This window comes from Amblyraja radiata, chromosome 6 (assembly GCF_010909765.2).
Source record: "Amblyraja radiata isolate CabotCenter1 chromosome 6, sAmbRad1.1.pri, whole genome shotgun sequence".
Lineage (NCBI taxonomy): Eukaryota > Metazoa > Chordata > Chondrichthyes > Rajiformes > Rajidae > Amblyraja > Amblyraja radiata.
This window is the reverse complement of record NC_045961.1, coordinates 8,168,409-8,181,272: the sequence shown is the minus strand read 5'-3', so window position 1 is coordinate 8,181,272 and position 12,864 is coordinate 8,168,409. Positions and strand designations below refer to the sequence as shown.

At 44.8% G+C, this 12,864-nt stretch overlaps 1 protein-coding gene across 1 annotated transcript in view; it reads right to left on the bottom strand.

Annotated features, from left to right (window-relative positions):
• The window catches only part of LOC116974677 (diacylglycerol O-acyltransferase 2-like), a 33,737-nt gene extending 32,763 nt beyond the window's left edge, over nt 1–974 (bottom strand). The window contains exon 1 of the mRNA XM_033023395.1: nt 752–974. Coding sequence (XP_032879286.1) covers nt 752–791 — 40 coding nt within the window. The 5' untranslated portion in view covers nt 792–974. The remainder of the gene's footprint in view (nt 1–751) is intronic.
• Nucleotides 975–12,864: the final 11,890 nt, after the last annotated feature.

Here is a 12,864-nt window from a genome sequence, read left to right as displayed (position 1 = left end):
TAGCTGATCATCCCCAATCAGTACCCTGTTCCTGCCTTCTCCCCTTACCCCTTGATTCCGTTAGCCCCAAGAGCTTTATCCAATCCCATAAGAATTTTATATGTTTCTATAAGATTCCCTCTCATCCTTCTAAATTCCAGTTCTTCCATCCTTCTGAAGGGCGTTGAACCTGGCGTGATGTAGGAGCACTTTTCCTCTCTCAACCCCATTCTCCTGCCTTCACCTCACCACCCCTGACACCCTTTACCAACCAAAAATCACACGCACAGTCCATTAAAACTGTCATTACAGATTTATCCGAACTGTTAAGTAAGTATGTTTGCTGGCCAAGTATTCACATACAAGGAATTTGCCTTGGTGCTCCGCCCACAAGTAACAACATGACATACAGTGACAGTTACGAATGACTCAAAAAACATTAAACATTAATAATAATAAAACATTAATGATAAAATTAATACAGATTTGTCTGAAGAAGTGTCTCGACCCGAAATGTCACCTATTATTTCGCTCCATAGATGCTGCCTGACCCGCTGAGTTTCTCCAGCATTTGTGCCTACATACAGCATTTTTGTCCACATACAGATTTATCAGTATTAATACTGATAATAATGAGATATAGAAACTTTTGTATTGCCGGGGCAGCTTGCATTAACTGCTTCAAGACTGCGCTAGAGCTCTAGGGAGTGGGTGTTGGAGGGGTGGCAAGAGGGTTTGAGTCTAACATCCATTGTACAAATGACCAACTTACCTCTCAGCACTCCAGAATGGGCTGCAATGATGGTCCTCATTTCCTCCTGGCTATCGTTGGGATTTTTCTCTCCTCTAGAGCTACACACACAATTTTTTTTTTTTTTTTTAAACCAGGGACAGGTCGGGCGCCCACTCGTTTGAATGTTGCAAATCGCATATATGTGTGTATTTGCACCACTTAAAAGAGCAGAGGCTCCGCAGAGATCAGTGTGGACGGGACAAGCGCAGCTGGAGAGAGACGGACCAGACCTTTAATAGTCCGGGGATTCCATTCACACTGGAGGGGGGGGGGGAGGGGGCTATTTCTAAACTCAGTCAAAAGCAGATAAACACAAAAGAACTGCAGTGACTTTCTCCAGATTTGCATTGTGTTTTTGAAGGTGCAGTGAATCGGATTTCCACCCCCCTCCCCCATCCTCTGCGACCGAGCTAGAGTCGCAAAAAAGTGGTTGCAAAAGTCACAAAAACTTTTTTCACAACTCCTAACTTTTTCTCCCCTGGGGCTGGAATGGCATGGTCCTAGCGCCCCGCCTTCTCCCTCTGCCATTGGGAGCAGAGGCCACGTGGTGTAGGTGGCTGTGTCCAAGGTACATTGAACCATCTCCTGTGGACCTCAAGCAACAAGGGGTCAGTGAGTCAAGAGTCGTAGTCCTTGATCGCACTCCTTGCACTGAACGTGATTCCCTGATCAAGTCAAGTTTTATTGTCAAGTGCCCCAGATAGAAATAATGAAACTCTTACTTGCTGCAGCACAACACAATATGGAATCATAGTATGATATGGAAAACTAGAGGAAAAAAAAAGTTCAGTGTGTGTAAAGTTATATATATAAAGTTTTTAAATTGAATTGAAATTGATATATATATATCAATTTCAATTCAATTTAAAAGCTTTATTGGCATGATAAAAAAACCAGACCCCAGCTATTTACAATATATATTAATGATCTGGATGAGGGAATTGAAGGCAATATCTCCAAGTTTGCGGATGACACTAAGCTGGGGGGCAGTGTTAGCTGTGAGGAGGATGCTAGGAGACTGCAAGGTGACTTGGATAGGCTGGGTGAGTGGGCAAAAGTTTGGCAGATGCAGTATAATGTGGATAAATGTGAGGTTATCCACTTTGGTGGCAAAAACAGGAAAGCAGACTATTATCTAAATGGTGGCCGATTAGGAAAAGGGGAGATGCAGCGAGACCTGGGTGTCATGGTACACCAGTGATTGAAAGTAGGCATGCAGGTGCAGCAGGCAGTGAAGAAAGCGAATGGTATGTTAGCTTTCATAGCAAAAGGATTTGAGTATAGGAGCAGGGAGGTTCTACTGCAGTTGTACAGGGTCTTGGTGAGACCACACCTGGAGTATTGCGTACAGTTTTGGTCTCCAAATCTGAGGAAGGACATTATTGCCATAGAGGGAGTGCAGAGAAGGTTCACCAGACTGATTCCTGGGATGTCAGGACTGTCTTATGAAGAAAGACTGATAGACTTGGTTTATACTCTCTAGAATTTAGGAGATTGAGAGGGGATCTTATAGAAACTTACAACATTCTTAAGGGGTTGGACAGGCTAGATGCAGGAAGATTGCTCCCGATGTTGGGGAAGTCCAGGACAAGGGGTCACAGCTTAAGGATAAGGGGGAAATCCTTTAAAACCGAGATGAGAAGAACTTTTTTCACACAGAGAGTGGTGAATCTCTGGAACTCTCTGCCACAGAGGGTAGTCGAGGCCAGTTCATTGGCTATATTTAAGAGGGAGTTAGATGTGGCCCTTGTGGCTAAGGGGATCAGGGGGTATGGAGAGAAGGCAGGTACGGGATACTGAGTTGGATGATCAGCCATGATCATATTGAATGGCAGTTCAGGCTCGAAGGGCCGAATGGCCTACTCCTGCACCTATTTTCTATGTTTCTATGTTTATAGGCCAAGTATGTTCACATACAAGGAATTTGCCTTGGTGCTCCACTCGCAAGTATCACGACATACAGAAAAAAAAATTAAGAATAAAACATAAAACATTAATGATAAAACATGTAAATGAAATAAAATACCAGAGGAAAAGGAGGCTACAGACTTTTATTTATTCATTAGAGATATGTTTCTATGATATGGAAAAATAGAGAAAATAAAAGTTCAGTGTGTGTATATATATATATATAATATATATATATATAAAGTTATATATATAAAGTTTTTTAATTGAATTGAAATTGATATATATATATCAATTTCAATTCAATTTAAAAACTTTATTGGCATGATAAAAAAAACATTGTTATATTGCCAAAGTATAAAACATGACATACATATTTAAAATGCATAAGTATAGGGAGGTTTCACGGCTACTCCAAATGGATTACACGCGATGAACTGCAGGTAGACACTTACCATTGTTTCCAGCGTAGCGGGCCTGTTAAAACCCACTGAAATTGTCAATTTTTGCGCTGTAAATAATTATGGAAATCGAGATAAGCGTGTGAGACATTTAGCCCACTTCAGAATTCCCAAAGTGAGGAGAAATGACGGTAGATAGAAGCGAAAGCTGAAGGGACAACAACAGCCAAAGTGCTTAGCGAACATTGGCCGTTTGCTCACTGCATTTCATCAACAGCAAGGCATTATTTGTGTTTTTACTTGATTCCTTTGGCATCTAAAAAGTTTCAGAAGTGATAAATCTGGCTGTAATTTTTTTTAAATCGCCCATGGTTCTCGTGGGTTTTTACATACAAAATGAAAACGCATCTGAAGAACAACTTACAGCCAGATTTATCACTTCTGAGAATTTTTAGATACCAAAGGAATCAAGAAAAAACACAAATAATGTCTTCCTTGATGAAATGCAGTGAGCAAACGCGATAATTCCCAATATTTACCAAGCACTTTAGCTGCTGTAGTCCCTTCAGTTCTCGCTTCTCTATACCTTCATTTCGCTTCACGTTTGGAATTCTAAAGTTGGATACATGTCTCTCACACTTACCCCGACTCCCACAATTTTTTTCAGCGCAAGAATTCAACATTTTGGCGGTTTTTAACAGGTAGGAAAGTACGCGTTTCTAGCATTAATAACATATACCGGAAGTGACGGATGTCTTCCAGTTGGATTTAGCGGCTCCGTGCGTCGAGCCCTATGACCCAGTGACCTTTCGTGCAACCTCCGTATAAATACAAGTATACAGTGCATGGATAGATATGTCCCTGTACATAAACTCGCAATAGGCCTATAGCCCTTTATTGATGCTACACGTTCTTGCAGCTGTAAGCAGTACAACACAATAGCAAGTTTAGCAATTCAATATTAATTTCTTAGTGTTAGTTAATGTCGATTAGTGTGTGCGTACATACGTGCATGTTGGTCATTCACCGTCTCTCAGGTTATGGCATGCTGTTACGTATTGTGCACCAAGATGGGCCGTATTTCCTTCGCCAAGGATTATTCTTAGTTTTGATGTATCATCTAGTTCTTTAAAATCAGGGGTTGACACACTGTGCATATATATATATATGCACATATGCACAAGTACAACTTCTTCTGCAGTTGTATAGGGCTCTGGTGAGACCACATCTGGAGTATTGTGTACAGTTTTGGTCTCCTAATTTGAGGAAGGACATCCTTGTGATTGAGGCAGTGCAGTGTAGGTTCACGAGATTGATCCCTGGGATGGCGGGACTGTCATATGAGGAAAGATTGAAAAGACTAGGCTTGTATTCACTGGAGTTTAGAAGGATGAGGGGGCATCTTATAGAAACATATAAAATTATAAAAGGACTGGACAAGCTCGATGCAGGAAAAATGTTCCCAAAATGTTGGGCGAGTCCAGAACCAGGGGCCACAGTCTTAGTATAAAGGGGAGGTCATTTAAGACTGAGGTGAGAAAAAACTTGTTCACCCAGAGAGTTGTGAATTTATGGAATTCCCTGCCACAGACGGCAGTGGAGGCCAAGTCACTGGATGGATTTAAGAGAGAGTTAGATAGAGCTCTAGGGGCTAGTGGAATCAAGGGATATGGGGAGAAGGCAGGCACGGGTTATTGATTGGGGATGATCAGCTTAACGGTCTCTTAAATCCATATATATATATATATATATATATACGCACAAGTACACAACAGACAATAGACAATAGCTGCCTTTTTGAGGCAGCGACACCAATAGATGAATATATATATTGTCACGGTGGCGCAGCAGTAGAGTTGCTGCCTTACAGCAAAATGCAGCGCCAGAGACCCGGGTTCGATCCCGACTACAGGTGCTGTCTGTATGGAGTTTGTACGTTCTCCCCGTGACCTGCGTGGGTTTTCTCCGAGAACTTTGGTTTCCTCCGACACTCCAAAGACGTGCAGGTTTGTATGTTAATTGGCTTGATAAAAATGTAAAATTGTCCAAGTTGGCGATATGCAGACTACTGCCCTGCCGACTACAAAATTCAGAAGTGAATATATATATACACACACTGAACTTCTGAATTTTGTATACGCAAACCTTCTGAATATATATATATACGCAAACATCGTGTGTATGTATATAAATCATGTATTGAGTTTTTGTATATCATTTATCATCCTTTTATAAGTGATATACGGCTTTTATATGCATTTTATGGTGTTTTATATGCAATGTATTTTATGTATTGTCGTTATGTCTGAAGAAGGGTTTCGACCCGAAACGTTGCCTATTTCCTTCGCTCCATAGATGCTGCCTCACCCGCTGAGTTTCTCCAGCATTTATGTCTACCTATGTAAAGTCGTCTCTTATCTGGTTCTTAAGTCTGAAATAAAGTTTAATAATACACACATGCTTCATAACCAATCAATAATAGTGCAATAATGATAATAATAGTCTATTGTAGTTCAGAGCTCACTTGAGGTTGTCATGGTTCACCCCGAGAATTGTGAATCTGTGGAATTCTCTCCCACAGAAGGCAGCGGAGGCCAATTCACTGGATGTTTTCAAGAGAGAGTTAGATTTAGCTCTTGGGGCTAATGGATTCAAGGGACTTCTGTCCCTTAACTCTCAAGTCATGTCCTCTTGTTTGAATCTTCCCTCCCACTGAGAGTAGGGAAGATTCAAACAAGAGGATGGCTGTGGGGAAGAAGCTGTTCCTGAACCTGGACGTTACAGTTTTCAGGCTCCTGTACCTTCTTCCCGATGGCAGTGGTGAGATGAGTGTGTGACCAGGATGGTGTGGATCTCTGACGATGCTGGCTGCCTTTTTGAGGCAGCGACTATGACAGATCCCTTCGACGGTGGGGAGGTCAGAGCCGGTGATGGACTGGGCAGTGGTCACAACCTTTTGCAGTCTTTTCCGCTCCTGGACGTTCAAGTTGCCGAACCAGGCCACGATGCAACTAGTCAGCATGCTCTCTACCGTGCACCTGTAGAAGTTCAGGAGAATCCTCTTTGACATGCCGAATCTCCGTAATCTTCTCAGGAAGTAGAGGCGCTGATGTGCTTTCCTTATAATTGCATCAGTGATACAGTGTGGAAACATGCCCAACTTGCCCACGCCGGCCAACAATGTCCCATCTACACTAGTCCCACCAGCCTGCGCTTGGTCCATATCCCTCCAAACCTGTCCTATCCATGTACCTGTCTAACTGTTTCTTAAACGATGGGATAGTCCCAGCCTCAACTACCTCCTCTGACAGCTTGTTCCATACACCCACCACCCTCTGTGTGAAAAAGTTACCCCTCGGATTCCTATTAAATCTTTACCCTTTCACCTTGAACCTGTGTCCTCTGGTCCTCGGTCATCCAGTCCTTTCCAATGTCATGGTTACGAAAAGGGGCAGGGGTATGAAAGAAGTGCACATTTCCAAACCACCTTACCTCTCAGCACTCCAGAATGGGCTGCAATTCTGGTCCGAATCTGTGGAATTCTTTGCCACAGAAGGCAGCGGAGGCCAATTCACTAGATGTTTTCAAGAGAGAGTTGGATTTAGCTCTTCGGGCTAACGGAATCAAGGGATATGGGGGAAAAGCAGCTACTGATTGGGGATGTTCATCCATGATCATATTGAATGGCGGTGCTGGCTCGAGGGGCCGAATGGACTACTCCTGCACCTATTGTTTATGTTTCGATGTTTCTATCTCTATGCAAATGCAGAAGACTGTTCTGACCAGTCAGACTGTCCCACTGATTAAGTAAGTAAGTAAGTAAGTTTATTGGCCAAGTATTCACATACAAGGAATTTGCCTTGGTGCTCCGCCCACAAGTAACAACATGACATACAGTGACAGTTACGAATGACTCAGAAAACACTAAACATTAATAATAATAAAACATTAATGATAAAACACCATTGATCAAGCATGTGAACCAACAAAATACCAGATCAAAGGGAGGCTACAGATTTTTGGCTGTTGAGTAGAGCAACTACTCGTGGATAAAAGCTGTTTTTATGTCTGGCTGTGGCAGCTTTGACAGCCCGGAGTCTCCTTCCAGAGGGAAGTGATTCAAAGAGTTTGTGGCCAGGGTGAGAGGGGTCAGAGATGATCTTGCCCGCTCGCTTCCTGGCCCTTGCAGTGTACAGTTCATCAATGGAGGGAAGGTTGCAGCCAATAATCTTCTCAGCTGATCGGACGATTCGCTGCAGCCTCCAGGTGTCGTGCTTGGTGGCTGAGCCAAACCAGACCATGATGGAGAAGGTGAGGACAGACTCTACGATGGCCGTGTAGAATTGGACCATCATTTTATTACATTTTATCTCTGCATGCTTCGTTTTATCACCTTCCCCGAGCTAACGATGATCGATTCTACATTTTCCTTGACCCTCATCCCCATTGATGTCTCGTTTTCACACCTTACACTTCCTTATCTCTGTGTCTCCCTCTCCCCTGTCTCTCAGTCTGAAAGAAGGGTCCGGCCCAAAACGTCGCCCATTCCTTCCCTCCAGAGATGCTGCCTGTCCCGCTGAGTTACTCCAGCATTTTGTGTCTGTCTTTGCTGTAAACCGGCATCTGCAGTTCCTTCCCACACACTCTGTGCAAGTGCATGTTGTTTACATTTTGCATTTTGCAGTCTTTATAACAACAAAGGAGACACACATAGTCATAGAGTTATTGTCGAATAGAGAAGCTGCCAACAACGGACCATTGTGGGCTCCACCTTTCCCGAGACATCGATGCAGGCTCTGCTTTGTTCTGTACCTTCCCATACCTCCAGTGTCCTCCCTCCCTGACTCTTAGTCCGAAGAAGGGTCTCGACCCCAAAAAAGTCACCTATTCCTTCTCTCCAGAGATTTGGTCTGGGAAAGACCAAAGTTCAGTCCACGAACGCAAGAATTGTGGACGCAGCCCAGACCGTCGCACAAACCAGCCTCCCTTCCATCGACTCCATCTACACCTCACGCTGCCTCGGCAAGGCCAGCAGCATCATCAAGGACCAGTCTCACCCCCGGCCACTCCCTCTTCTCCCCTCTCCCATCGGGCAAAATGTGAAAACACACGCACACCTCCAGATTCAGGGACAGTTTCTTCCCAGCCATTATCGGGCAATTGAACCATCCCACCACAACCAAGTCAAGAGTCAAGTGAGTTTTATTGTCACGTGTACCAGATAGGACAATGAAATTCTTGCTTGCTGCAGCACAATAGAATATGTAAACATAATACAGAACAGGAGATAAAAGTTCACTTTGTCGATATGCCATAGACCATATATATACACACAATAAATAAACAGATAAAGTGCAATAAGCTGTTATGGTTCAGAGTTTTGTTCAAGTTGTGTTTAATACCCTGATGGCTGTGGGGAAGAAGCTGTTCCTGAACCTGGATGTTGCAGATTTCAAGCTCCTGTACCTTCTTCCCGATGGCAACGGAGAGATGAGTGTGAGGCCAGGATGGTGTGGGTCTTTGATGATGTTGGCAGCCTTTATGAGCGTGAGCAGTGCTGAATTACTATCTACCTCTTTGGAGCCACTCGGACCATCTTTGATCAGATTCGACGGGACACATCTTGAACCAAACTTTACTCACATTATTCTCTTCATCATGTATCGTATACGCTGTGGACGGCTGGATTGTAATCATGTATTGTCTTTCCGCTGACTGGTTAGCACGCAACAACAAGCTTCCCCTGTACTGTGATACAGGTGACAATAAAATAGACTAAGCACAGACTAAACTCACCTGCTGATGGGCTGAATGGCCTGCTTTGCAATGTGGAACAGAACTTAGACAATAGACAATAGACAATAGACAATAGGTGCAGGAATAGGCCATTTGCCCCTTCGAGCCAGCACCGCCATTCAATGTGATCATGGCTGATCATCCACAATCAATACCCCGTTCCTGCCTTCTCCCCATATCCCCTGACTCCGCTATCTTTAAGAGTCCTATCCAGCTCTCTCTTGAAAGCATCCAGAGAACCGGCCTCCACCGCAGAGAATTCCACAGACTTTGCCTCTTACCTCTCTGCCCCGCCACGACCCTCTCCATTCTGCGAGTGTTTCCTCAGCGAGGGTGCTGCTACAGAACTTCGGCTGCGAGGCAAAGCATCCAGTGTGTCTGAGCCCAACCAGAAAATATTAATTTCCATCCTTTTCCCCCTCATGACTCAGCTGTGGGCAGAGCACTGCTTCTCACATGCTAGGCTTGTTACAGTTCTTAATGCGGGCCATAATGTGGGGGTGGTCACGGTGGCGCAGCAGTAGAGTCGCTGCCTTGCAGCCATGGCAGCGACGGAGTCCCAGGTTCGATCCCGACCACGGGTGCTTGGCTGCGCAGAGTTTGTACGTTCTCCCCGTGACCTGCGTGGGGTTTTCTCCGGGATCCTCGGTCTCCTCCCACACTCCAGGTTTGTAGGTTAAATGGCTTGGTAAGTGTATAAAAATCGTCTCTTGTGTGTGTGGAATAGTGTTAACGTGCGGGGATCGCTGGTCGGCGCGGACCCGGTGGGGCCGAAGGGCCTGTTTCCGCGCTGTATCTCTAAACTAGACTAAACATTCACTGCAGCACATAAAGGTAGACAAAAATGCTGGAGAAACTCAGCGGGTGAGACAGCATTTATGGAGCAAAGGAAAAGGCTTCGCTCCATAGATGCTGCCTCACCCACTGAGTTTCTCCAGCATTTTTGTCTAAGTTCGATTTTTCCAGCATCTGCAGTTCGTTCTTAAGCCGCACATAAAAGAATCAGAAACAAGTGAGCTCTGAACAAGCCCGTACCATGAGCAGCTGCAATGGCTTGGTTCATGGAAGCATAGAAAATAGGTGCAGGAGTAGGCCATTCGGCCCTTCGAGGCAGCACCACCATTCAATACGATCATGGCTGATCATCCAAAATTATCAACCCCATTCCTGCTTTCACCCAATATCCCTTGATTCCGTTAGCCCAAAGAGCTAAATCTAACTCTCTCTTGAATACATCCAGTGAATCGGCCTCCACTGTCTTCTGTGGCAGAGAATTCCACAGATTCACAACTCTCGTATATGGACACATTGATCTGTTCTGTCGTCATTGCCTACTATGTTCTGTTGTGCTGAAGCAAAGCAAGAATTTCATTGTCCTATCAGGGACACATGACAATAAACTCTCTTGAATCTTGAATCTTGAATCTCTGGGTGAAAAGGTTTTTCCTCATCTCAGTCCTAAATGGCCGACCCCCTTATTCTTAAATCGACCTGTGATTATAAATGCGGATTTAACTGTGCATATAAATATTACCTCCGCATCACTGTGCAACTCAACTTAATCCTCATGCCAGTTTTCATAAATTCATAAATTCTAGGAGCAGAATTAGGCCATTCGGCCCATCAAGTCTGTTCGTCATTCCCTCTATTCCCCTCGCCCATCAGGCAAAAGGTACAGAAGTGTGAAAACGCACACCTCCAGGTTCAGGGACAGTTTCTTCCCAGTCATAGAGTGATACAGTGTGGAAACAGGCCCTTCGGCCCAACGTGCCCATACCGGCCAACATGTCCCAGCTACACTAGTCCCACCTGTTTGCGTTTGGTCCATATCCCTCCTAACTTGTCTTATCTATGTACCAGTCCAAATGTTTTATTACATGTTGGGATAGTCCCAGCCTCAACGACCTCCTCTGGCAGCTTGTTCCATACACCCACCACCATTTGTGTGGAAAAGTTACCCCTCAGATTCCTATTAAATCTTTTCCCCTTCACCTTGAACCTATGTCCTCTGGTCCTCGATTCCCCTACTCTGGGCAAGAGACTCTGTGCATCTACCCGATCTATTCCTCTCATGATTTTATACACCTCTATAAGATCTCCCCTCATCCTCCTACGCTCCATGGAATAGAGACCCAGCCTGCTCAACCTCTCCCTGTAGCTCACACCCTCTAGTCCTGTCAACATCCTCGTAAATCTTTTCTGAACCCTTTCAAGCTTGACAACACCTTTCCTATAACATGGTGCCCAGAACTGAACACAATATTCTAAATGCGGCCTCACCAACATTTATACAACTGCAACATGACCTCCCAACTTCTATACTCAATACTCTGACTGATGAAGGCCAAAGTGCCAAAAGCCTTTTTGACCACCTTATCTACCTGCGACTCGACCTTCATGGAACCATGCACCTGTACTCCTAGATCCCTCTGCTCTACAACACTACCCAGAGGCCTACCATTCACTGTGTAGGTCCTGCCCTTGTTTGACGTCCCAAAATGCAACACCTCACACTTCTCTGTATTAAATTCCATCAACCATTCCTCCGCCCACCTGGCCAATCGATCCAGATCCTGATGCAATCGTTCACAACCATCTTCACTATCTGCAAAACCACCCACTTTTGTATCATCAGCAAACTTGCTAATCTTGCCCTGTGTGTTCTCATCCAAATCATTGATGTAGATGACACCAGCACTGAACCCTGGGGCACACCATTGTTATCAGGCAACTGAACCACCCTACTACAACCAGAGAGCAGTGCTGAACTACTGACTACCTCTTTGATAACCCTTGGACTATCCTCGATCGGACTTTACTGGCTATACATTACGTTATTCCCATATCACTGTATATAGCTCGATTGTAACAATGTATTGTCTCTCTGCACATAATTAAAACTGAACTGAAATGTTCATCAATTCTAGGAGCAGAATTAGGCCATTCGGCCCATCAAATCTCCTCCGCCATTCAATCATGGCCGATCTATCTCTCCCACCTAACCCCATTCTCCTGCCTTCTCCCCATAGCCTCTGACACCCGTACTATAGACATTAGACAATAGACAATAGGTGCAGGAGTAGGCCATTCGGCCCTTCGAGCCAGCACCACCATTCAACGTGATCATGGCTGATCATCCCCAATCAGTACCCCGTTCCTGCCTTCTCCCCATATCCCCTGACTCCGCTATTTTTAAGAGCCCTATCTAGCTCTCTCTTGAAAGCATCCAGAGAACCGGCCTCCACCATCATCTGAGGCAGAGAATTCCACAGACTCACCACTCTCTGTGTGAAAAAGTGTTTCCTCATCTCCGTTCTAAATGGCTTACTCCTTATTCTTAAACTGTGGCCCCTGGTTCTGGACTCCCCCAACATCGCGAACATGTTTCCTGCCTCTAGCGTGTCCAAACCCTTAATAATCTTATATGTTTCAATAAGATGCCCTCTCATCCTTCTAAACTCCAGAGTGTAGAAGCCCAGCCGCTCCATTCTCTCAGCATATGACAGTCCCGCCATCCCGGGAATCAAGTATCAAGACTAGTCATCGATCTATCTCTACCTTAAAAATATCCACTGACTTGGCCTCCACAGCCTTCTGTGGAAAAGAATTCCACAGATTCACCACCCTCTGGGTAAAAGGTTCTCTATTAATTCTCAAAGACTGTCGATAACCTAGATTATGAGCCAAAAGATGAGTTCAGCTTGTCACCCATACAATGTATAACATAGAACAGTACATCTGACTGTTCGGACTGCTCCCATCTGGTGTAGATGGGACATGTTGGCCGGTGTGGGCAAGTTGGGCCGAAGGGCCTGTTTCCACCCTGTAAGATAAGGTCATGTGATAGTAGAATTAGGCCATTCGGCCCATCTAGTCTACCCCGCCAGTCAATCATGGCTGATCTATCTCTCCCTCCAAGCCCCATTCTCCTGCCTTCTCCCTGTAACCCTTGACACCCGCACTAATCAAGAATCTGTCTATTTCTGC